The sequence below is a fragment of the Carassius gibelio genome, chromosome B3, assembly GCF_023724105.1.
Source record: "Carassius gibelio isolate Cgi1373 ecotype wild population from Czech Republic chromosome B3, carGib1.2-hapl.c, whole genome shotgun sequence".
In the NCBI taxonomy this organism is placed as follows: Eukaryota; Metazoa; Chordata; class Actinopteri; order Cypriniformes; family Cyprinidae; genus Carassius; species Carassius gibelio.
Genome location: NC_068398.1, coordinates 22754787 through 22781280, shown reverse-complemented (window position 1 = coordinate 22781280; position 26494 = coordinate 22754787). Strand labels below are relative to the sequence as shown.

Genomic DNA, 26494 nt, shown 5'->3' with positions numbered 1-26494 from the left:
ATGAGGTATAGGCCTATTACTCAAACAAAATCCGATACAATAACTGACCAATTTTGTCCAGATTTAATATGCTTGACAACATCAGCTACAAGAGCGTCTAAAATATATAGGCCAAATGTTTAGCATCATTTAAATGAACAATTTATAACTTCACATTTATAAACAGTGTAGATAGGCTATATTTGGGTTATATTAAGATATTTCTTATTTTTTTTTAAATATAAAATTGCATTTAAGGAACATTTAAAATTTGAACATTCAAATTTCGACGTAAAATTGCGGGTGGTTGCACTGCAGCAGGCATTTAACGTCGAAAAGCACTTCGAGGAATTTACAGACTTGTTGGGACAAAGATCGTGCCATATGTTTTAGCAGATGAGCTTGTTGCAGAAGGCATATGTTTAGGAGCTCATAGATAGTAGTGCAGATATCTGCTGAGAAAGCACAGACAGACACTGCTCGGACTTTCTTCGTTATCATAAGAGCTTCTACGCAGCCAGGCATTAATATCCTGATACGAGTGATTCGACACAAGGTCGTACAGAAAAGTTTGATGAATGTGTTTGATAAAATCAGACTGACGATGCTAACGTTGCAGTTGTTTGCTTTGCAGCACACGTGCAGCAACAACAGAGATCTCTGTCAAACTTACTCAAACCTGTCCTGTGATACTTGAACCATTATATTTTTCTTATACATCATTTTATTATTATATAAAAATGTGACATTCATTTGCAAGTAGCAAACATAAATGGCGATATTTACAAAACCGTAAAACAATTTTAAGTACCCTTATCTGGCGTTTGTCAGAGCAGCTGTGTGTGTGTGTGTGTGTGTTGAGTTGTGATTGGTAAACTCGATTTCCTGGTACACACATGATCTGAGATCACTCTTGAACATCCGCATCCACAGTTCTACAAGACGAGACTAGGCGGTAAGACACTTTTACTCTATCACTTCAGTAACTCTCTAACTTTGTTTGCAATGCTAGAAACATCTCGTTTCGCTGCAGAGAAGTGATGCAAAGATGGAAACGGTACAAAAATGCATGCTGATTAAACTGTAACGCAGTGGTTTTAGAATGTAAGGATCTTTGCGTTTATGGTTTTAATTTTCTGATTAATTCTGAAATGGTATCACTTAACAAGGAGGTTTGGAGTAACTTGCAGATTTCTCAGATTTATTCTTAAGATTTCATTTCATAAAAAAGAAAAAAAGAAAAGAAAAAGAATATATATGGCTTTGAAGATAATTATATATATGGCTTTGAAGATAATTAAGTTAATTAATTAACTCACTGGCTAAAAGACAGAATTAGCCCCATCCTCTCATGTTCAATGTACTTTTTTGGTAAAGTCGTATGCAACCACATCCTCTTTTCATGCAAGACCAAGATCTGACTGTTCTGACTGGCTCCTGTGACACCACAGACACCTTACTGGCATCCTTTATCACTTTAAATACTATAAGTACAAATAAGTAATGGTTATCAAATTGAACAGAATGAGCAATTCAACATACTTGTATATTTGCTATTTAAGGGATAATGTACAGACCTTTTTTTTTTATTACGACCAATTGGCTGAACATTATCCTACTTTTTGTGCTGCGTGGACATGAAACATATTTGAATAGCTTGTGGCCAATATTCTGAACTATTTAAGTGCTGAAAGAGTTAAATGACCCACAACAATAAACTATTCCAGAATGTGGATTATTATTATTATTATTATCATTATTTTTAAATAATTACAATATTTGCCCTCTTTCATTGCATTTAAATAGTCATAAATATCTCTTTTGGCATTTGACTATTGGGTATTTTTTACTTGATTTAAAGTGATGGTGTTTCACTCTTGCCCTCTCTCATTCAATCATTTGACTTATTGTTCAGTAGCACTAACTGTCTCGCAGTGTCCTTCCTCTAAAAAATCAATCTTTTACACATACGCACAAAACCAGTGCTTTATATGATGGTGTTGTTCATGTTTTTATAGCCAAACTGGTATGCTTTCATCAGCTTGAGAAAGTCTATCGCTTATTTTATTGCAGCCTTGAGAGAATTTGGGTATGACATGCTTTTTTTCCTGAAAGCTCATTTTGCATCGACATGGTTTAGGGGGCTGTAAAATGATTGGAAAATTCCCGCAGTGCTTTTAAGCCTCATATTGATGAGTGCAGTAGATGACCTACGTCATGATGCATCACCAAGTTGATAAATAGCCTATAAAAGCTAGCGTGGAAATTATTTTCATAGTAAACTATTTTTTTTTTGTACTTTTCTTTCTATCTGAAGAGCTAACCCTGTTTTCCACACAAATAAACAAGAGTTTCTGCAGTCCCCAACACTAGTCACTGAAGAAGCAGCCAAAAATATCACAATGTCTGAGAGGTCCGTAAAAGGGAGGCTGTGTGTATTAACTGGCAGACCTCAATAAACAAGACCTCTGTCTATTGATCAAGAGAGCCCTTTTCACTTCCTTCTCGAGGCATTTGTAGTTCAGGCCTAGCCTTGCGCAGAACTTCCTGAGTGGAACAGAGCTGCCGGTTTCAGAACAAGCCTCAAGAAGAACTGTTCTGGACTATGCCAAACTGCTTCTGTGTTTAAATTTATTTGACTTTCAGACCCAATTTGTGAGCACATTCAGACAATTTGTGTGCCACTGATCTGCACCAACTGTGTTGAAATGAGAGGCCTACTCATTTTACTTCCTGTTTATGCAACAGTTTCCAGTCTTGCAGATCTTAAAGAGACCTTATTTTGTCAAGAGTGTGCATGCATGACTTAATGGTTAGTCGGTTTATTTTTTTATTTTTTTTTCTCCTAGTAAGTTAAGGCAAGTTTTTTTGATGTGCTGACAGGGGCAGTGTTAAAAATCACAGGCTGCTCCACTAGCAGCAGACTGGTGCTCTGAGCTTAGAGAGTTTGATAGATCTGTTAGGGAAGCTGTCAAATTCCTTTTCGGATCGGCTTGATGTGAACAACTGTCAAATCAGTCTGAACTCAACTCCCATACTGTGCTAGCGGACCTCAATGGGAACCCTAAACAATTGGAAAGAATAACCACAGTTGAAGTCTCCTTAATATCTAATTTAAATCAGTTTAAATTGAGAGCAAACAGAGGCTTATGCTCAGTTGAGAAATAATTCACACATTCTGCTTAAAAAAAAAAATACTTAAGTTTTCAGTTAAGAGTAAGACATTTTAGAATGAACACAATATTTATTCTTAATTCATTTAATTTTAAGGACTGTTTTTGGGGGTACTAAAGGAGGTTTTCACATCATTAAACTCAAATTCAGGAATTTTAAAATAATTATTGGGGCTTGAATGTTATAGAATGCTTGGCATTTCAGTCTTTCGTCCCCTTTCATCAGACATGTCAATCTGCACATGTTTGGTTTTCGTGCACAAAAATGAAAAATTAACTTCTGAACATTTAGATTTTTATAAGTACATGTAATTCATAAAATGACTGGATGAGCCACTAACTAATATGGTTCAGTATAGTATGATTAGATTTTAATGTAAATTAGATATAATTTCGAAATTTAAAGCAAAAACTGAATGGTCTGACCTTAGCTTTGAGAAATTATGCTAAATAAAACATTTCTGCATCAACAGAAACAGCAGACGGGCTGAAAGAAAATGCAAATTAACTCTCAGACAGCAGGTGGCGCTTATGGAACAGCAGCAATAAAACATTTCCTTGGATACTGCTGTAAACGAAGCAGCACTGTGAAAATGCCGTCTAAACATTTCTGAATACAGTCAGTTTCCCTCAGAGATACATTCATATAAACCCCCACCCCAATTTAGTATTTCTTTCAATATTTCACACATTGGTGAAATGAGTTAGCTCTGCTTGCTACAGTATTTTTTTGTCTTTGCAGCCGTTTACAGTTAGTTTCTTTGCCCAGTTAAAGAATTAGTTATGTGTTATTAATAGTTCTCTAACCATTAGTCAGAAGTGTCTGCAGTTAACACGGATCTCCTCTCAATTCACTACACTGTCTACATTGCTTAGCCACTTGTGCTGGTATGCCTTTTTTAAAATTCATTCCGTGTGCATAATTCAAACCTTCATAGTTTGAACCGGTATATCGCCCAGCACTATTATGTAATGTTCAGTTTATTATAAGTGCATGCTTCAGTTTTGTTGTCTGAAGCATTAAATGCTTGATTTATTTAATTGACCCTTCGCAGGGAGCTTGATTGGCAGGCGATCAGACCAATAACAATGCAGAATCCGGCATTTTGTCCGACAAACAAATCAGAGAGGAGAGTAGAAAAATAATATGTGTTGACATTCATGTTTATTTCATGCTAAAACCAGTAAAAAGGAAGAGATGATCGGTTGTCCTGCCGTTTGAACGGAGGTGCTACAGTGATCTGTAGCAACTCATTAAAGAGCCACAAAATGGTTATTTATTATTTGAATTTCCTAAAAAAAAATTCAACATTTGATAGCTGAGACTTTGTTTCATATCCGCTCTGTCTTGTCTGTTGGCGCATTGTTAGTTTCCCTTTCGCTTCGCGATGCATTTTCACTGTGTGGGAATATGATGTGTTTTGTGAAAGCAGCATGGCTTTTCGGACAAAACCATGACTAAAAGGGGTGGGTCTTTGCGAAGGGTCATTTGTGTGGATTCTGATTGGTTGTCAAAGTTTTTATTGTTCATCAGATAAAAAAAAAAAGAATGTTTTAAATTGATTCCAACTGCGTTTCGTTATCATTGTAGTAGTGGTGTAGACTTCCTAATTCTCAGAGAATTAGAACGATTATTAACTTTATAATTATTTACGTTTATAGGTATCGTCCATGATGTAAATGGTCCTTAAATCAAACTTTTTTTTTAACCTTGTTGTCATTTATCAAATTGCTGTGTTCTGAGTTCAATAATAAGCCCACACCTAACTGTTATCTACAGTGATTATACAATAGTTAAGAGTGTTTCAAATAGCGTCATCCCTAAAAACAACCTTTTCGCTTAGAAAAATCACCGTAACACACTGCCTTCATGGCTCATTACTTCATTATACAAAAATATACATGCCATCTCCGATGCAATCTGTTGTGTCTTTACAAAGTTGACACATCAGATCATCTGCTTTTTGCTCCCTATCTTTGCACCAGACTTGCAGAGAAACTCTCTCCTCACAAGTATCTCAAAAAAGGGTTTGGCAATGCAGCACCACTCAGCAGGACGCTACCAATGGCAGAGCATCAAGGCCGCATGAAATGCAGCGGCACGCCCAGTGTAACCTCCGACAGGTTCCTCTGACAGCTTGATGACCCCTGAGAGAGATGTGCTGGAGAACTGCAAACTGATAGAAAGTCCTCTTCGACTAGAGGAGAAAAAGACAGTCCGCCCAGCATGTTGCCCCAGAAGGAAAGAGCTAGAGAGAGAGAGAGAGAAGCAGAGATAAAAGGGTAAACAATATGATAGTTGATATAAAACGGGGGATGGTAGGAATAATAAGTGTCTCCAGAGAGCTGGAATGTGAAGACAGAGAAACAGAAGAGGGAATAAAGGAAACAGAGGGGTAAAGGAACCGTGTGTGTGTGTGTTTCTGTGCATGTGTGTGAGGAAGAGGATGAGATCATCGCAGTCTCCTGTCTAATGAGTGATGGGGTTGGGAGGCGTGCTGAACTGAGGAGGAGGGTTTGCTTCTCATGCCGGTGGAATCGATAGCGTCTGTAGACCGGAATACTGTTCCCACATTACTGCCAACACTTCAGCCACGGCTCTTCTTCCAGCACGGATTACACTCAGATCGCTTGTGCATTTGTTCACTCCCTTACTTTCTTTCTCCATCTCTCACGTTCTGTCTCCCTCTCTCTCTCCTCTCTCCTCCCTCTCTCTCGCTCTCTCGCTCGCTCGCTATCTAGCCAACCCACACCCAGTGATTCTGTATCTTGTTTTTTTTTGTGGTGGTAGGAGGGATGCTGCTGTGAAATCTTTTTTTGAATGTGTTTTAGACACATTTTTGTCTGTACCCCAGGAGGTGTGCTTTCTGTAATTTTTTGGGAGTAATTGTTTTTGGGAAAGCTTGTTGAAAAGAGCTTACTCACAATGTTGGGCTTGGATGTTTGTGAATTTGGTGGACAGTTCCTTGAACTGCTGTGGTTAACAGTTTGCTACAGAGGTGAGGATGCATTTACGTCATCTATTATGAGAGAAACATTTTGAAAAGTGCAATTATATGCAAAAAAATTACTAAACATATTAAAACCAACTTGAAGGTGTGCATTTGGAATGCTCTTTAAACTCCACAAAAAGACCTCCGATGATCTGCCAGTTTAATAGACCATTTCTAAACCTTTAGCTAAAGTAGTTGGAAGCCTATTATGTATGGTATTTATTAGTTGCAATGTATCATAAAGCCTATTTACAATTGAGATAGAGCTTCAAAATCAAGTAGAAAGTCATATATGTGATCATTTCATGTGATCATTTCATGTGATGACTTCCCCTGTGGTTGTAGACATTTTTATTGTTGGCATGTGATTGCAGTTAAAACAAGCAAAGGTGGATCGATCGATATGTATTGATCAATCTGTTGTTGCACTCACAACATTGCTTTGTGTGTGTGATCATCATGTTGCTTGTAATTACATGTCACAGATGTTGTTGATTCAGGGCTTCACTCCGCAGAGCTTCTTCTTACTGACACCAATCCAGTGTTTCTCAATCCCAATTTACCTCTTTAGCAGTGTCTTCCACTCTCTTAGTGTCTCCATTTCACTTTGATATCTAGGAAGTAATGATGTGTGACAAATGAACACCTGTATTTATGTGTAAAGTGAAGAGTAAATGTGCATATGTGTGCTTTTGCTATCTGAGATTCCTATAGAGTGTGGATTCTCTTTAAGCATTCCCATTAATCTCAATGGCAGTTGCTTGGATGACGCAGGACTTCTTGTTGTTCAGTTTTGCTGGTGTTTTGAGCAAATTACCTGACTAACTGTTGTATGGACAGGGAAATATATACATATGAAATCAGTTTAACTCTTTAAAGCACCCATAAAGAAAAAATAAGTTTCCCCTGTTTTTGTTTTATACAATACTATAATTAAATATTTTTGACATTTTTTGCAACCGAATGGTGTAGTTAAAACATCTTCCAACAGGGGTTAATTGATTCATGCTAACCAACTAATCGCAACCCGATTCACAAGACGAAAAAATGTTTTATAAAGTTTGAATTTCATATGAATTTGTAATTCTTATGAAAATGTGTGATTTTTAGTAAAAACAATTTAATAAACTGAAGCATGAATCTACACCTAGATCTAACCTTAGTGTGGAAGGTTGAATAAAATTGTACAAATTAGATGATGATGATGATGATAATTCATTTGAATTACAGTTTAGCAAAATGTAAAATAGTTATGAATTGTCACAAGACTGTTGACAAAACCTAGATCTCTTGTATCCTACTCAAATCTGTTCACTTTTTTGTAGTTTGAGTAGCAAAACAAAACATGAAATCCAAAGTTTACAAACCTGATTTCATGTCAAATTCAGTCTGATCAAGCAAAATTAACATGCAAAAATGCTCCATTATCTATTGTCAATAGTGTAAAGATGCATTGTGCACTGCTCACACAGAAGTCACTTTCAAACCAAGAAGATTTCTGTTGGTCAGCATGGTAAGCCCAATCAACTTGAAAGAAATCTGTGTGATGAACTTTTTTCGCCCTCATACAAATCTCCTGATAGTGTGCATTTCTTTTGTAATTACTGGATTTTGCTTTTGAAATTTTGCCAGTCAATGGCAAATGTGACCACACCTTCATGTTGATACTTTGGATATTGACAACACTGTATACACGGTGTATATATTCCGTGAAGATAATTCAGTCTTCAAGATAGGATTTGAAAACCGAACTGGATTTGTGTGGCAGAGTAGTGTGCAGTGGGGTGATCCCAGTCGAGTCAGTGGTGTTTAGAAAACCAGGCTCCAAGGGTCTGACCGGTGCACGGGTTTCTCAGCTCGGTCTCTGCTGGACTGCAGGTGCTGACACGTTTAAGACCCCTGTGCCCCGGCAGAGCAGCATCACAACTCAGTGAGCCTCAGCTGCTGCTGCGCTGTGATGGATGGCTGCATGTCAAGAGACCTGACACATGTTTAAAAGAGTAGATCAATTAGATTGCATGGAGGAGAAACAGAGATTTCATAAAGCTGACGTGTTTGTGCACCCTGTAGAGAAAGGCCATATGAATGAGGAAGATCACATGCATCATTTCCCTTCCCTTCATGTGTCAGGTGTTCAGCTGGTTTCTCACATTACAGCTGCTATCAGATTAACAACCCTGAGAGAATTTACATGTCACTTAGTCCCCAACTTCTACATGGACTACTACTCTTTTTAATAATTTCTTTTTTGAGTATTTGTAATTATCTACATTATATGTTGAGAATAGTTTATGAATCTGTTGTCAAAAAATAAAATAAAAATATCTTTGCCGTCAAAATGTGCAGCGCCTACAAACAGGCTCAGCAAACCTGAAGCTTATTTTAAAAAATTGCATTTCAAATTGCTAAATGTTTATCAGAAAAAAAAGAAATAAATTAAAATTTTATATATATATATATATATATATATATATATATATATATATATATATATATATATATATATATATATATATATATATATATATATATATATAAAATATAGAAATAGCAGATTTGTTGAATACTTTTTGTTTATGTTGTCAGATTGCTAGTCCTTTTAATATATTTTATACATATTATATATATACTTTACACTTAAAATCAGTGAAACAATATACAAAGACAGTCTGTAGATATTGTTTGTGCCTGTTTTACTTTTTTCATTTCCTCTCATTTTTCTTTGACATCATCTTGTGAATAAGTGTATCCCTGCAGCGTTGTTTCATTACATTACAACCGAAACCTTCTGTGACAGTGTCAAATGGCTTGCAGGGTTTTGTCTGTGAAGAATTGTGCAGATTTCTGGCCTGCTGTGGTTTGTGTTTGTTTCTGACTTACAAGAGCAGGGTTTACAGATATGCATCAGTCTCGACTTTGCTCTCAGTTAGCAGAGAGGCTGCATGTTGTCACTCAGTTTGATTAGCAGAGAAGCTGCACGGCTTCAGAGAAGTTGAAAAGAGTATTGTGAGGGTTGCAGAGCAGCTGAAAGTGTTAATGTACAGGGGGAATTTAGTTACACCAGCCGCTGAGCATCTTAGCACAAACTCTGACCATAAATTCAGACACAAAATATTTACTATAACATGCCGTATTTTGACACATGAGTGAACAGTGCTTTTGTGGGCCTTATGTGACATGTTTAAACCCTGAGGGGTTTATTGCCCTTTGCAAGGGTCTTTACATTCATGTCACTCTAAAAAGAGTGAGGTTTGTATGGTCTTCAGAAACCCCAGTGGGCCTTCCATTCATCTGCTGAAAGTCCACAGAATATTTGGGTGTACAGCTGTTGTGTGTTGAGTCTGAGAGACTGCAGTTTGTCAGGGCTGTTTGCTTGTTCACACTCCACCTCATTAGCTGTGCACTGAAACCTGCAGCACGCCATCAGACAAAAACCAGCATGCTATCCATCACAATGTAGCCAGGCCTTTAACTGCTCCTACTGATCAAAGCATGTTGCCTGTGAAGCTCGAGAAGCGGCGCATCACATATTTCACTCAGAAATTATATCTCGGGAGGGTGGGGAAAGCTAATTAAAAAAAGCTTGTCAGATTCTTTAAAGTATTATCATTGCTATTAACTGCAGCTGAGCAAGGGTAATTACTGTCATTCTTCTCTTTGCTAATAAAAATGACCTCTCACTAGTGGCCACTGTGAGAATGGGAGCCGCTAGTGTTTTTTAGAGCAATTGGTGGATCGCGATATAAAAATGGCTGCTGGTCTGATCTGATCGTGGACAAGAGGGGAAAATCCTAGATGCTAAAAATATGATCGTGCATGGTTAGGATAACAAAATAAATACCTAGATGGCAGAGACTATTGTATTTACAGTATGCTAATTCCATGCTCCATCGTGGTTGGGCTAGACAACATTACAAAAGATGGCCAAATAATATCTTCGTAGAGTAAGCGTTTTGACGCGATCGACCCCGAGACCTTTTGTTGAACTCATTGTTCTCCCTTTACACGTCTCATATCACAATCGGAAAGTCATTTATTTTCAATAAAAATGAAGAAAATAACCAAAAAGTTGAAAATAAAGTATCGAGTGAGGTAAGTGTATGTTTTATAATGTACTACTTGTCAATATTTGAAATAAGTAGTATACATAACAGAAAATTCTATTTTTATGTAATGCAAATAAAATCTAATGCTATTTGCAATTAATTATTATAATTATTTTGCAATATAACTATATTAATTATCACACAGTGTAGGTAAAATAGTATCTAATTGCTACTTTGCAAATAGGTGCTGCCAAATAAATAGGCTTTATTTTTTATTTACTCATTTGTGTGCTAAGAGCATGAAACCATTAAAATTTTTAACATTATTAATTTTCTATATCTTTGTCTCATTAATTTGTCTCCATAATAATATTGTCAATCCTGTGTGGTTATATTACTTAATTTCCTCTAATAATAATAATAATAATATATATATATATATATATATATATATATATATATATATATATATATATTTATTATATATTTTTTTAACATTATGAACAATTGCAAATGATTAGCTATTAACATGTGCACATTGAGAAGAGAACCGTGATGTTTACTGCTTTAATATGCAATATTAATATGTATCACATTGCAGTTTTGGGATGCTACATTATTATGCTGAAAACATGCCCTGAAATGCCATGAAAATGTATCTATAATCATCTTTAATGCAATCCCTCTACCACATAGTTAATTTTGCTTGTAATTTACAGTGAGAATCTTGGCATTGGCTCGTGGATATGCTTAAAATTGCCCGATTAGTCCAGTCATTTATTCAGTGTGACCAGGCCTCCCTGTAGTGAATCTCAACTCGGGGGGATTTGATTTGTGTGTTCGGTGTGTTAGAGATATTTAATTGATGTGCATTTTTTAGCAATATTTAACCTATGATTGCACAGGGCTAATTAACTTAATAGCCCTATTATGCATAGGATATTGGTCCAAAGGACTCCAGTGTGCAAACCATTGCCACACTCGAGTAAAATGTCGCAACGCTGCAGTCAGTTCAGGCGTTTCCTTTTTGCACAAGAGTCGACTGTTGATTAATACATGTTCATGCATAGCCAAATTTCCCCTCTCACACTTCATTACCACGTTCCTCTGTACACATTCAGATTGTTTATTTCTCACTAATTAGTAGGTTAATTGGCTCACATTGTCTTCTGCAGCTCCAGTATACCGTATGTCTCTACAGCATTTTGCACCTGGATATTGTGCATCTTCCTCGTGAACCATACTCTGACCTACTTGTCCCTCCTCAAATTGTCTTCCTGGATCGAGTGGGCTTTTTCCACAGGTTCAATTTATGTAGAGATACAGAATCCATTCCCACATTTCCCTACCTTTTTTGTTGAGGAAATTGGCTTTCCATTTTTATATAGAGCTGCAGCAGCAGTAGCAGCATGTGAGTGTCATGGTCCTTGAGCTACCGCTATATAATGGAGAAGGAGATGGTGGTATATTTTTATGAGATGGTATCAGTGAAAATCGCTCTTATAAAACTAATGGCGTATTAGAGCGTGACCCTAAGAAACACCCTATTGATTCCATCAGATCCGATTTTATAGCTCAGTCCTTCCATTATTGCATTTGTCTTCACAATACAGCACTTAGGGTTTTTGTTCTCCTTTCATAATGCAAGGAAGGTTCATCATCACTGTTGATAGTCACTGGGAACGAGGACGTATGCATGTTTCCATGGCTGCTGAGGCAGATCTGACCTAGACACAGTCGACACACTATACATATAAAACATATAAAGCTGGGTGGGGGTGTTTCTGTCTTTTCTTCTTTGTTCATCCTCATCTGTGTTCAGAAACATCCATCCTCCCAGGAGCTCTGCATGTTCTCACCCTGGCTAATGAAAGCAATGATGTCATGTTTTAGATGTTGTCACTGGGGGTCCAGTGACTGTTTTTAAAGCCACAAATCCCATATTTTGTGTTGCGAGAACTATAAGATATTCTTGCTAAACTATTATCCAAAGTAAAATTAATCTATAGGGTGAAGACTAGCTAGTCTTAAATTGGTGGTTTTTGCCTCGCCTTGTCCAAATCCAGAATTAAAACTGTATTTACGCATGTCAGACTTGATGAGGTTGCAAAAACTGCAAAACTAAGAGATTATGTAGAAAACAAAACGCTCATAATATTGAGTCTGACCTCCTGAGGTTGGCAATTAATAATTTGTGAAGGTTAAGAGTCTAAGGCCCATTTTTGTACCCCATTTGTTCAGTATATTTCTGTAAAAACACTCTAGGGGAGTCACGCAGACATTACAATTCATATCTCTGGATTCATATGACAGATTGTTGTCCCTGTTCTTGGCCTTCTGCATGGAGAGCAGTTTTCTAGGTCTTTATTTTCCTCTTTTTCTCTGAGGAGTAATACCTCAGCTGTCTGCGTGCCGAGTCCCCGGTAATTATTAGCTGTTACGCTGAAACGCAGTGTGTTGCTTCTGACGATAAAAACAGGTTTTTCAATGTCTGACATGTGGCTGAGTTAATAAAAGCAATGAATCCTTTAAAGTGATCTGCTAAAATGAGACTGGCTCATTATAATTAAACAGGGACAGAAGATTCAGTTGCTCTCTTTGCTACATATATTATCAGACATGTGGGCTTTTAGCTAGGAACCATCTCTCAAATGAGCTGAAAAGAAATGAAATTAGCAGTGTATTGCTCTGCTACGCGGAGGATAACAACAAATGACTCTGAATATTAAAAGAGATAAATGTGCAAATCTGTTGTCTCTTAACCGTGTTAGCGGATCTGAGTTGGTGTGTGTTTCAGGCCCAAACAGTGTGTGAGAGGTAGAAAGATCACGGAAAATACATTCAGCCTGTCTTTTATCCGAGTCTGTAGAACCATGAAAGAATCACATAGAACATCGCAAACCATGCAGTTTAACAGGTCATAGATTTCACACTAGATTTTTACACTAATAGTTCAATATCTGGCCATTTTCTGCTTTTACCAGGATCATTTTAACTTGGATCGTGACTAGCCTGCTGAAGTCCCTTTCCAAAGCACTCCAGAAATACGGTCAAAAAGCTTTCAAGTAATAATAAAAAGGCAAAATTCAAGAACAGAAACAGAATCCATTGACTACACCTAAACTGAGAGGGAAATGGTTGATGAAATTATGAAAATGTTGAAGTCACAACCACAGCCCTCAGTCTAGAATCTGATTGGTTAATAAGAATGTTGTCTCATCCAAGGGTGTTGTGAAATCATGATGAGATGGATTTGAATGTGAAGATGCATGAGAATGTTCTCTAAAACATATTGAGATGCAACAGATGAAGATTATTTTCATTTCTAATGCACTTCATCCCTGTTTTTTTCTCAGGCATAATGGCTGACAAAGATAAAGAAGTGCCAGTGGTTGAGGATGAAGATGAGCCAGATCTGAACTACCAGCCTCCGGCTCAGAAGAGCCTGCAGGAGATCCAGGAACTGGACAAGGACGATGAAAGCCTGAACAAGTACAAGCAAACCCTCCTGGGATCTGGACCTGTGGTGGCAGGTTAGTGTACCTTCACTAAAAACCAGGAAAATAGTTTTGAAACAAACCTACCGTATGTGCTCACTATTAATTTCATATATATATATATATATATATATATATATATATATATATATATATATATATATATATATATAATATAGATTTTTTTTTTATTTTGCAAAATAAATACTTTTATTCAATAAGGATGCATTAAATTGATCTAAGTGGCTGGCAAGACATTTGTAATGTTAAAAAAGTTTTGTATTTCATATGAATGTTTCTATTTTTGTACTTTTATATATCAAAGAATGCACAAAAAATGTATGATGGTATCCGCAAAAAAACTGCAACTGTTTTCAACATTGATGATAAAAAAAAAATCAGCATATAAGGATTCGACATTCAGACGGATCATGTGACACTTCAGCTTTGCAATCACAGAAAATAATGACATTTTAAAATATATTTCAATGAAAGAAGAAAATGTAATTGCAATAATATTTTACTGCAATTTTTACTGTATTTTTAAATAAATGCAGCCTTGGTAAGCACTTTTGATAATATTTGTAATGGATCACAGTCCGAACAACAAAATTATTAGAAAATTAGAGGCACACAAATAATGAATGTTTCAAAGAATCTCATCTTCTGAAGACTGCATTGTGTTGATGTTTAAAGCAGTAACTGGGCTCTCCTGGGACGGCTCTCCCTTCTCCTCCTGCTGTCTAGACTGATTCAGTCCCCCCGGGGGACTCCAGTCTTAGTTCAAAGCCCCCAAACAATATCCTCTTAACTCCGAGAAAGAAGGAGAAGGTGGCTATCACTCAGTCTGAAGAGCATGGCTTTGAACTGCTTTGTTGTTTAGAGAAACATGAATTATAATTCCATTCACTGCATAACGCTGAATAATTAGCACTTGATATCCTGCATTAATTATAAGATCACTTATTGTATTTCTTGCTCAGTTGTTGAATGATGTAGCTTAGTTTTTTTTTCTGTTTCCCTTTATGAAGAATTGTTTCTGTGATATTATGATCAAAGCCCAGCAATCCTAATTTCTTTTACCACAGGGGAAATCCAAATATACACTTTAAATCCTTTAAGTGTGAACTGTAAATACTTGCTGATACAGTGTTGCTGAAGGCATAAAAGGCAGATTAATTTCCTCTTGACTCACAGGGGTTTAGAACGTTTGATTTAGATGCAATTTAATTTTCTGTTGAGAATCAATCAACTGCGGTTAATTTCTTTTCTCTTATTTTTTTTTTCGAATGCAAATTCGTGCCAAGGGTATTTACCTTGTGTGTCCTCTGATTCATAAATGATTCATCTTTGTTTTGTTGGTTATGGCCAGGTTAATAATAGCCTTCTTTCAGTCTGCTGGAATGGAAACGGCAGCTTGTGCTGGTATTTTAAAGCGTTTTGTGTTTCAGTGTAAAGACCGAAAGATCTGCTTACAGAGATCATCATGACCAGTCAGACCAAAAAGTACATCTTCTTTTGCCTCTGAGAGCTATGATACAAACCCTTTCATATATCCTCATTTGCTATATTGTGTATGGAATGAAAATTGTCATGATTTCATAAATACATAAATGTTCACCCTCATGTCATTCCAAACCTATATGTGAAGATTGGATATGTTATTATATATTTATATAATCAAATCCAATTATATTTTATTTTATTATCAGTTTTTAATTTATTTTTGATTTAATCTTGCTTTTGTGATTTTTCTTTTATTTTTTCATACTAATCTTTTTCTAATTTATTTTCTAATTGTTTTATTTATTATTATTACATTTTTAGTTCATAACAGTACTCCAGTACTTTTCAGTTCCAGTGTTAGTTACCAAGACACAATTTCTGATTAATAATAATAATAATCTAATAATAATCAATGTTACATTATTCAAAAAAATCTCCTTTTGCTCCACGGAGGAAAAAATATGGGTCACGAGGTTGAGTAAAATGATAGCCGATTTTTCATGTTTGGTGATCTAACCCCCTCGCTGGGACTGAAAACATTGGAAATATGAAGCAGGTCTGTCTTGACGTCCATTAATTTGCCATAAGATTTCCTGAGATATAATAGCGGGACTGTGCCAGGGTGATCAGTCATGTTTGGTGCGTGCGGTCCCGGTGCACAGTTTAGTGAGTGAGCATGCCTGCAGCGGGTCGTGCCACTTGTAGCCATCAGCAGATGATTAACTGTAGCTCCCGCTTTTAAAACCAGCCCACCCTGCATCAATAACACTGCATCTATGAGACCCGTCCAACAATTTGTTATGTGCAGTTTAACACCGCTAGCTCCCTCTTGGCAGTGCACAAACAATATATCAGTGGAACAGCAGAGTAAGGCACCTAATTTAAGCTAGTCACCTGTCCCGCGTGCTTCACGGGACAACTTCTTCCAAGTACGGAAGTTCACACATCAAACCTTCCCTTTATATTGTTTCCCAGAGATTTAAATGTCACTTTTTACATCACGCAAGGCCATGAAATATAGCATATGAACCGCTTTTGTGGTGCTTTTTGGGAGTTCTTTTGTCCCTTTTAGGAGCTTGACAGACATAGTCACAATGCACTATTGTTGTATTCAGATTCAGAAATTCTCCCTTTATATTCCAGTGCGTAACAGGTTTGGAATGACGTGAGGGTGAATTTTCATTTTGAGGTGCGCTGTACCTTTAAGGGGTGGGGCAGCTGCAGCTCGCTCTATCACTGTTAAATGTGCTGAGGCTGCACGCTGGGGTCACTAACCTGCAGCAGCTCTGTGTCCACCTAAACCCTGACAGGCTGATCTATTTCTGTAATGGGCGGCGCTTCTATGGACACAAGAAACTAGGGAGGGCAAGCATGGCGGTTCATTAGCAACACTGAGTGACAAGACTTTAAATGCCTCCTTATCTCATAACGAAGGTGATTATGTTCGTGGAAGACACTGTAGCTCTGTTTCATAACCTAGTGAGCTGCATTTTAAACAAGCGTTGGTGCATTCCTGATTCAAAGGCTGCTGCAGAAATAGGCAATTTAATCACGCTGCCTTTTAAGATGATTTGTTTTCCCCCAAAGGGCACCATTGCAGAAAACACAGATACAGAATGTGAAGCAAGTAGAGTGAAAAATCTGATCAAAGATTGCAGATAATATAATGAAAAATAAATATAATACTGTAGAATTATTTTTATGTTCCTAAAAGTTTTAATAAAAATAGTTTGGTGTTATTAAAAATGGTTCATTTAACTTAACCAGTATTTTTGCTGTATAGTTTTATGCTTAAAGTACTTAGCAACATGCTATTGTCAATCTCTGTTGAAATCAATTTTACCCAATATCTGTGTGTTAAAATGCATTTTTTTAAATTATTAGACTGATATCCATTAGCATAATAACAATCTCAGTTGTCAATTTTGAGTCATGTTCCCTGTGTGCTGTGTAGAGTGTTTTGAATCTACCCAAGAGCATTAGGATGCTGTCCGTGTCGGCTGTAGGAATTAAGTCAGCTCACTCGGTTTTAGGACACAGCTTTTCACAGACGACAGATGAAACAAAGGAAATGAGTGTGAATTGTACGGCTGGAGAGATCGGTCTTTCCACAATCCTGAATCGATGATGTTCACGTGCACTGATATCTGAGATGATGGTCAGTTCGTTGCAGGTGCACATGGAGGCCTTGTTTTCCCCTTCCTGTTTCCACTCAGTTTAGTCTTCCCCTGGTCTGAGACACGTGAGGAATGCGTGGATGAATCGGCTTGGAAGATTCACTGGGCCGATGATGTTGGATAGACAGGATTCACAAGAATGGACAGATTCTGCTGTTTTCCTCCGCCAGACTTGCAGTGCTACTGACAAGAACGATAACTCAAATTGTGTGGAAGATGTGCGCTATTACTTTTCTAAGCGATCAGACTTGCAGTTTTTACCTGACAAACAATAAAATGGGGAAGAAAATCATGCAGGCTTAAAAGTGTCATGTCAAAGGATCAGAATACCTTTGAGATTTAAAGTAGGCACTTTTGTCTTTTGGCAGATGGCAACCATCTAAAACACCCTAGCTTTATACAGCACTGTGCTCAGAACACTTTAGCAACCACATACAACTGTTATTCACCCAGAACATCACTTTGGTTTGAAAGAGCAGCTTCACTACATGCTGACAATATTACATCCAGTTAACACTGCTAAAATTAAATCAACATGCTGATGTCAAACTTCGTTTTTTATTCACAACGGGAAAAAGGCTACTCTGATGAATAAATTGGTTAATCCTACAGTGCAGGTAGCAAATTTAGAGCAGAATATATATATATATATATATATTTCAGTTTCTCATCTGTTTTATTCATTGCATTGCAGATCCCAGCATTCCTAATGTTCAGGTGACCCGACTCACCCTGATGTGTGACCAGGCCCCTGGACCCATCACCATGGACCTGACCGGTGAGTCTCACCAGAACAGTTATTCAGCAAGTGCCTTATAATTCAACCATAATCCAGTTCACTTACAATGAGGGCTGACTATCACTTAAAAATAGAATTGACTTAATTATTCAGATTTATCAGATATACAAATACTAACTGTGACAGTCCCTTGAATGGGATTGTTGTATTTGTTTTGATTTAATAGATTATTTTGTATTGTTTTACCACAGCATTTTTCAATATAATTAATTGTTCTTAAGTAATAGTTAGTACTACTTATATATTTACTATTTATTAGTATTTTGAAATGACTTTTATTTTTTGTGTTTTCAGTTTTCATGGTAATTTTAGTTAATGTTTTAGTAAATTTATGTGATTTTTGTCATTTGTTTTTACTTTAATAATAGATTTATTATTTTACGCACAGCATTTTTAAAATTATTAATTGTACTAAAGTAATACTGCATTGACCAGTGTTATTTTTGCATTACTTATGTACCATATGGTATTAATGTATATTTTGTAATAGATTTTATTTTTTCATATGCAGTTTTCATTTAATTCTGGTTAATGTTTTAGTAAATTTGTTATGCGATTTTGTCATTTGTTTTATTTTAATACAGTATTTTTTTTTTTTTTTTTTTACACAATGTTTTTGATATTATTAATTATTAAATATAAGTAACTGGCCAGTGTTATTTTAGTATTACATAATATACCATTTAGTATTTATTAATATTTAGAAATAGCTTTTGTTTTTGCATTTTCAGTTTTCATTTTAATTTTACATAATGGTTTAGTAAATTTGTGTGATATATTTTTTTTTGTGTGTGTGTGTTTTTAGAAATATTTCTGTATAGCTTTAATCGATTTTTATTTGTTTAGTTTAAGTAATTTTAGTACTTAAAATGATTTCATTTGGTTCTAAAGGCAGCATTAATAATTGTAGTTTTTTTCATCTATATTTCTAAGAAATCAAATCAAATCAAATTAAAAAGATTTGTAATAGTCCAGTCTTAGTTTACACTGTCATTGCCTGCCCTATTTCAAATCCATAGCATCCAGATTGCATTATTTGCATGACTATTATTGGTAGGATAATAGTCTTGTGGGTTGAGGTAAGTGGGTTGAATCTGCGGTCTCTATTGTCCACACAAAGTATTCTTTTGGTGGAGAGCTAGCAGGGCATGTGCTTAGTTGACACTATTGACAGCAGCTCAGCAGCTCAGCAGCTCTGCTCTGCTTCCTGATGCTTCAGCTGCCCTGGGATGATGTCATTCCTTCCACTGCCAGCCGACATCACGCAAGCAGATCTGCAACACAAATCAGGGGCCTGTCAGGTCAGAGCAGGTGTCTGCCGCCCTCCTTTGCCCTCGCTCCGTTCAACAGTGTGTTTCTGTCTTCAACAACGGGAGCACGGCAAAAGGGCACCCGGTTGCTAGGCAATGGGAGGATTCTGGGCTGTTTAAGTCAGAGCTTTAGAGTAAGAAGAAGACCTTTTCAGACCCACAATCTGTAACTAGCATTCACAGCGTAAAGGACCTGTGCACCAGCACGTTTCCTCTTTTAGAAACACAAGCAGAAGTGACTCTGCGGTTTGAGCTGGTACAGGAAGGCGTTGCCCTTCTAACATAGAGTACATTGTTGCGCTTTTGTGTGTGCACTTCCTGTTTAGAAACTTTTACTCTTAAATTACCTCTGCCCTGATACAAGGGGAACAAAACGCACTTAAATTCTTCATTGGCGTCCTGATGGCTGGATAGATGGTCAATTTTTCTATTTTTGTAAATACTTTTTCTAAGTATTACTCCAAAAGATTGAATGGTAGTAATTTTTTTTATAGGTTTTGCACTGAAATTCTGTGCTGAAGCTGTAAATTCACCTTAATCTACTCATATAGGAAAAACTGTTTTTACTGTACAAGTAACTGCAGACAAACATAGTAAAATCGCGCTCCCTAGTTTGAGCAGGTAAGCAGGAGCACATCAGCGACCTGTGATCCAGGAGCATGTGTGGCACCTCACGACGGGACGTCCACTGGGATGGGACATGCTAACCAGACTGAGCTTTTGATGGATGTGGCTGGGCTGACACGCGGTGGAGGGGAAAGACTGTGACAGTTAGTGGTGGATGAAGGAGGGGAGCAGAACCTGACTGCACTCCAGGCTTGAAAAGCACTCAGCATGACTGCAGAAGTTCAGATTAGAGCAGCAGGAAGCCAGACCTTATCACGGCGCTCTTAATTGAATCTGAATACTGAGTCCACATCTAAGCTGTTGAACATCTTGTGGTGTTTGTCGCATCCTTTCTGAGAGACATGTGAATAAAGTACAGAGGATGCACTCTTAAAGGAATCGTTCACCCTAAAAATTTGAATTAGCTGAAAATGTAATCCCCCTCAGGTCATCCAAAATATAGATGTTATACCAAAATATAGAGAAATTTTGCATTATCACTTGCTCACCAGTGGACCTCTGCAGTGAATGGGTGCCGTCAGAATGAGAGTGTGGTCAAAAACATCACAGTAATTTGCATGTAATCCACACGTCTCCAGTCCATCAATTAGTGTCTTGTGAAGCAAAAAGTTGCATGTTTAAAAGAAACAAATCCTTCATTGAAGGGATAGCTCACTCAAAAATGAATATCCTGTCATTAACTACTCACCCTCACGTCGTTCCAAACATGTGAGATCTTCGTTCATTTTCGGAACACAAATTAAGATATTATTAGATTTATTACAATTAAGATATTTTTTATGAAATCCAAGAGTTTTCTGACCCTGCTGACACAGAAACACAACTACTATGTTCAAGGCCCAGAAAGGTAGTAAAGACATCATTAAAATAGTCCATGTGACATCCATCATTTTAAGAATCCTTTAACAATGTTCTTACTACCTTTTTGGGCCTTGAAGGTGGAAGTTCCGTTGCTGTCAGATTTCATCAAAAATCTTAAAAGTATCTTAATTTGTGTTCAGAAGATGAGCGAATGTCTTACAGGATTGGAACGACATGAGGGAGAGTAATTAATGACAGAATTTTCATTTTTGGGTGAAAATTCATCATAAAAATAGATTGCCTGCACACCTCTGCTCCAAAAATACATTATGTAAAATGTAATAGTCTGTTTTAAAATGTTTGTATTACTATTTTTGGAGCCTAAGTGTTCAGATTTTTTTCTGTTTTTCCCAGAAACAATGGTTTTGAAGTTATAACAACCATGCATCTTTTCAATTCAGGAAATGTTCACTTATGAATTGGAGTCATGTGCGTTATTTGTGGATTATTTGTAATATTTGGATCAGATGTTTGAACACTCATTCTGATGGCACCCACTCACTGCAGTGTCTACTGGTGGATAAGTGATGTAAAGTGACATTTTATTCAAATCTGTTAATTTTTTAGCAGAAGTATTCCTTTAACACTTGACTTTTTATCTGGGCTGCCCTGGTTTTTGGGATTTCTTATGAGCGCTCCTGTCCAAATATAAATTAATGAGCTATTTGGCAGTTACACCGATGTCAGTTCACATTTATATGGATGTGAAGAGATTGATTTAGAGATTCAGAACTGTTTTGTCCATTCTTGGCAATGCAGGAAATGGATCTTTTAGTAAAGCAGGATTCAGTGAGTTATGTTGATGGTGATGAGATGTCTGTGTTGAGCGCTGCAGCAGTGGGAGTGAGGGTGGAACGGGGCGCTCACATTCTCACCCCGTGCCAGATTGCAGCTCCTCCAGACTGCTAGAGCCTCCGCTGGGATCTTCCTTATTTTCCATGTCCATCTATGCTCTCTCACTGCTGCTGTGTGGGAGTCATACCAACTACAACTCCAGCAAACTGTGTTCAAAACCAACAACCCTGAATCTTTAAGCTCAGGGAGAGAATGAACACACATCTCTCTCATGAACATTCTCCTGTTCACACAGCTTTAGGTTTATGCAAATTTTTCAGAAATACTTGAGAGACAGCTTGTGTATGTTATGTGTTTGCTGTGTATTTTTATTATGTATGTATGTATGTATATATATATATATATATATATATATATATATATATATATATATATATATATATATATATATATATATATATATATATATATATAAATACACACACATACAGTATATATTTTGAAATAGTACGAGTGTATATAGGAATAAGTTACATTTCCAAATATAGTCAAATAGAAACCCCTTATTTTAAATTACATGAATATTTCACAATATTAGTGTTTTAATTGTATTTTTGATCAAGTAAATATATTGATGAGGTTATTTCAAAAACTGTTGACCCCAATTGTTGACCCCAAACTTTTGAACAGTCCAAACTTTTGAACAGTGTTTATGTGTGTGTGATGTGTGTGTGTGTGATGTGGACAGGCAGATCTAGTTTACATGTTAGTGGAGCTAATCATCCTGTCATAAGGAGATCACACACGACACGATTCAGTGCTCACTGTCGCAGATACAAACTAATCCTCTTGTCCAATCAGGATTATGTTATTACAGTCATTATCAGAGCTAGATTTAGTCAATTACAGAAAAGGGATTTCATCTTTGTGATGTAAAAAAGGTTTTGAGAGGGCTGGATGCTGCTTCTGTTATATGAATAGCAACCATCGCATGTCTTCACATGCAAAGGGTGGACTTCAAGACGGAGAATCACCAAACCCAGATCCAGTTCCTCGACATGATAAAGCCTCTAGAGTCTAAAAATAGTGTTAATGTTGAGATGTGGAGCACAGGACAGTAATGAACACAGTCTGGCATTTGGCATCATGTGAATAGCCCACAAATCATCATTGATGTTGTTCATTGTATCAATCTCCGATTTCTCCTTCCTCCCCTGTCTCTTTCAGTATCCATTACAAAGCACTTAGGGCCGATTCAAGGGATAAATTGAGAACGCAGCAGTTGCTCTTTGCACTGAACCACAAGCAGAAGGATGAGACCTGCAACATAAAAGGCTCACATTTACAATTCTGATATTGATCTCTGCTGTATTTCTTTAAAAATATATGATAACAACAATCTTTAATTGCAATTAATTTCACTCTGGCTGATGTAAATAAACTTTTTTTTTTTTTTTTTTTACATAGGTGACCTGGATGCTTTGAAGAAGACTAACTTCACCATGAAGGAGGGAGTGGACTACAGGGCGAAAATCCACTTCAAGGTGAATATGAATCCGATTTCTGTCATAAAACAGTCTGCAGAGATGCTTGGTCGTTCTTTTATACTGTGGCCTAAAAAATACTGTTGTGTATTTTTAGCTTGAAATCTATGTCATTCTGAGATCTTGTTAAAAAAGACCAGTTTTAACAGTCCCCTTGAAAGACTGATCCCAAGCTTCTGCATGCTCGTAAAGCACATAAATGTTGTAAGATATCAAATCCACGGCCAGAAGTGGATAGATTGTTTATTTCCTGTCTGGACCGGGCCAGTGCTATCAACAGCATACAGAAATACACACAGGCACCCTTTCCCAGGCTAAAATTTCCTAAAAATAATACACTTGAAATATTTGTAAACAGATCAGGATACAATGAAAGCAGAAAATATGTTTGTGTGGGGGTGGGTTTTTTTGGCTTCGAAAATATAAAGTGATGTTGAAATGTTTAGTATTTTTGTTACAGTTGTCCCAAGATCATTTAATTCAAATGGCATCTAAAGTCATTTTATCTCACTGTAAGTCACACAAGATCATATTCCTGCAAAATACCATTATTCACAAAATCCATTGTCTGTATTTCAATGTCTGGGGTAAGTGGATGTGGAGTGATACCCAAAGGATCTAACAGGACCTCTGCTGGTGACTCCGTGCTACAGCAGGGTGAATGTCCTGAGAATGAAAATGACATGATAAATTAATAATATTTATTCTGATTCATCCCATCTGTTCCCATTAGGTCAACAGGGACATCGTGTCTGGACTGAAATATGTGCAACTGACCTACAGGAAAGGAATCAGAAGTAAGAGCATCTGTAGTCATGAATTTAAATGCTGGCATTGACGCTGCAAGTGCTTGAGTCAAGGGTGCATTGATATCTTTATACACACATGCACTGTTTTAATGTGTGTGATCTGTTTCGGCATCTTAGAATGCCATCTGATAAATGTGTTTCACTTGTATTCATATGAAACATCATTTTCGATATTCACATTTTTTTTATTAATATGCACGTTTAAAAAATAGAATAAGATATGTAATAGACATGTCAAATGTCTGTTGCTAATGTAGTTAAATAAAACAAAATTGTATGAATGAAAAAAATGAAAAAAGATTCAATTATTATCATTCATGTTGTTATTATTGATGATACTATTATAGTTTTTTAAACATAAAAATAAATGACTACTTATTTTTCTTTGCCCAGTTGCAAATTGCTTTTTATCTTTTAAAAATCAACTTGAAAATGCCATTGGACGGGTTAATGTTTGGGCATAACAAATCAGCTTTTAATGTATTTTTTTTTAATAATTTGACTTTGCTGATTTTCTTTACCTGTAGTGGACAAGGCAGTGTACATGGTGGGCAGCTACGGTCCGAGAGCCGAGGAGCATGAGTTTCTCACCCCGGTGGAGGAGGCTCCGAAGGGCATGATCGTTCGGGGAAGCTACCACATCAAATCCTACTTCACAGATGACGACAAGACCGACCATCTGTCGTGGGAGTGGAACCTGCATATCAAAAAAGACTGGGACAGTGCAGAGTAAAGAGGTTCTTCCTCTGTCTCTCTCTCCCAGATGCATAGCAACATACCCGATTTATCACTGATGTTTAAGACAGAGACAGGCTAGGTAGATATGGTTTTACTGGCTTTGCAAATGATTAAATAACAATTAGTCGTATAAAAAAAAAAGGAAAAAAAAAACCATATAATGAAGATATTCCTACATATTAAGTGTAATCAACAGTGAGGACATACAGTGACTGGCAGGGTATTAGAGGCGACTTAGTACTTTGTAATAGATTTAACCATGGTGTATCCAACAAATGAAATCCCTCATGCCTGTACACTCAGGTTTTAATGTATACTGTAAATGTAAATATTACAATGTCTGTATTCTTGCAGTGCATTTCGAGTTCTTTACAGAGCCCATGACCAGATCAGTGCATGCTTGAATGTGAAGCCATCGTGTCTGCAGTGGCTAGTTTCTTGTGTTATTGACGATGTAATCAGCCTGCTGTTACCTGATAAATACATGAGTGGGACGTGGTTTGTACTAAGTGTTGCTTGTCAAAAAAAGGTATTTCTGAGCATTAAACCCCTGTAGAAAAGATCAGCTGAAACCGATATGAAGTTGTCTGGCTGATCACTAGCAACCAATTCTGGTAAAGCTGCTTCACTTTTCATGCTGGTTAGTCCTGGCTGGCACATCAGCTTCTAAAATGCAACATTTGCTGGTGATTTTACTGGTCTTTTCAGCTGGGAACCACCAGTGGAGCCCATAGTCAAGCACCCTCCTCATTCCCTGAAACAATTTAAGATCTGTTCATCTCTGTCCAGGTGTCTGTAACTGTCTTCCATCAAGCTTTTATATTAGAATGTCTCTGACTTTTTTTTTTACATTCCAAAATAAATAGATTTATTGTTTATATGCCTGCTGATACTGTTACCTGACACTTCCATCTCCATTGCTGATTTTATTATCTGACAAAAAAAAAAAATCATCTTTTTTTTCTTTAATAATTGCCTACTGTACATGTTCATATACTATATTCAGAAATATTAGATGATACTGCAGAATATTCAGAATATTCTGTGGAAATGATTGGGTTTACTGTTCCTAAAATTTCTTGCCGAAAGGTGATTAATGCCAGGGGAAATGTCTTAAGTGGCATGTGCATAATGCCTTTATGGGGGAGACAAATCCTGAATCATCGTTAACTGGGAGACATTGATTGGAATAAGAATAAAAGAGCTCACAAAAGTTAAACTGCAATTTATAACTGTGTAATTCCACAGTCAGTATACCACGTATTTGATCAAATTAAATCCTTGAGATATTTCAAAATATTCCTACAGGATGTATATTTTCTAAAATTCATATTGTGACTCATAATGAACTTTTCTTCATAATTGGATGTTATAATTAGTGTGCTTGTGGTCTGTATTGCATGATGCTGCTTATAAACATTAATTAGGGGTTTCATTGTGCAGTAAAGTAACATTTAGTCAAGACTTTTTTTTTTCAACAGACCGATGCACTTGAAAAAGAAGATTATTTTGCATCTGAATGTTGAACTTTTCATCTTGTATTTTTAATAAAGTTTGGGCAACCCTTAATTGTATATATCTTGTTTCTAATGTTGTAGTTTAGTTCAGCTTAAGTAACTGTTTATTAAATGCAAAACAGC

The 26494-nt window shown here is 36.6% G+C and overlaps 1 protein-coding gene across 2 annotated transcripts; it reads left to right on the top strand.

Annotated features, from left to right (window-relative positions):
* Nucleotides 1–763: 763 nt before the first annotated feature.
* Nucleotides 764–25730, top strand: arhgdig (Rho GDP dissociation inhibitor (GDI) gamma). 2 transcript variants are annotated; one of them, XM_052550318.1, is made up of 6 exons: nt 764–934; nt 13548–13724; nt 18066–18149; nt 23231–23307; nt 24041–24104; nt 24644–25730. In XM_052550318.1, exons 2-6 carry the CDS (start codon nt 13553–13555, stop codon nt 24847–24849), a joined length of 603 nt encoding a protein of 200 aa, XP_052406278.1. In that variant the 5' UTR covers nt 764–934; nt 13548–13552; the 3' UTR covers nt 24850–25730. The 2 variants fall into 2 exon arrangements, with proteins under 2 accessions (XP_052406278.1, XP_052406277.1); XM_052550317.1 differs by lacking the exon at nt 764–934 and adding an exon at nt 5922–6151.
* The last annotated feature ends 764 nt before the right edge of the window (nt 25731–26494 follow it).

Excerpts from the sequence above, each read along its gene's own strand:
- arhgdig (XM_052550317.1), top strand. The coding sequence starts at position 6,079 with ATGTTGGGCTTGGATGTTTGTGAATTTGGTGGACAGTTCCTTGAACTG. Across the intron at positions 6,152-13,547 it reads GTTAACAGTTTGCTACAGAG|GCATAATGGCTGACAAAGAT; the intron begins GTGAGGATGCAT and ends TTTTTTTCTCAG. Across the intron at positions 23,308-24,040 it reads GGGCGAAAATCCACTTCAAG|GTCAACAGGGACATCGTGTC; the intron begins GTGAATATGAAT and ends TGTTCCCATTAG.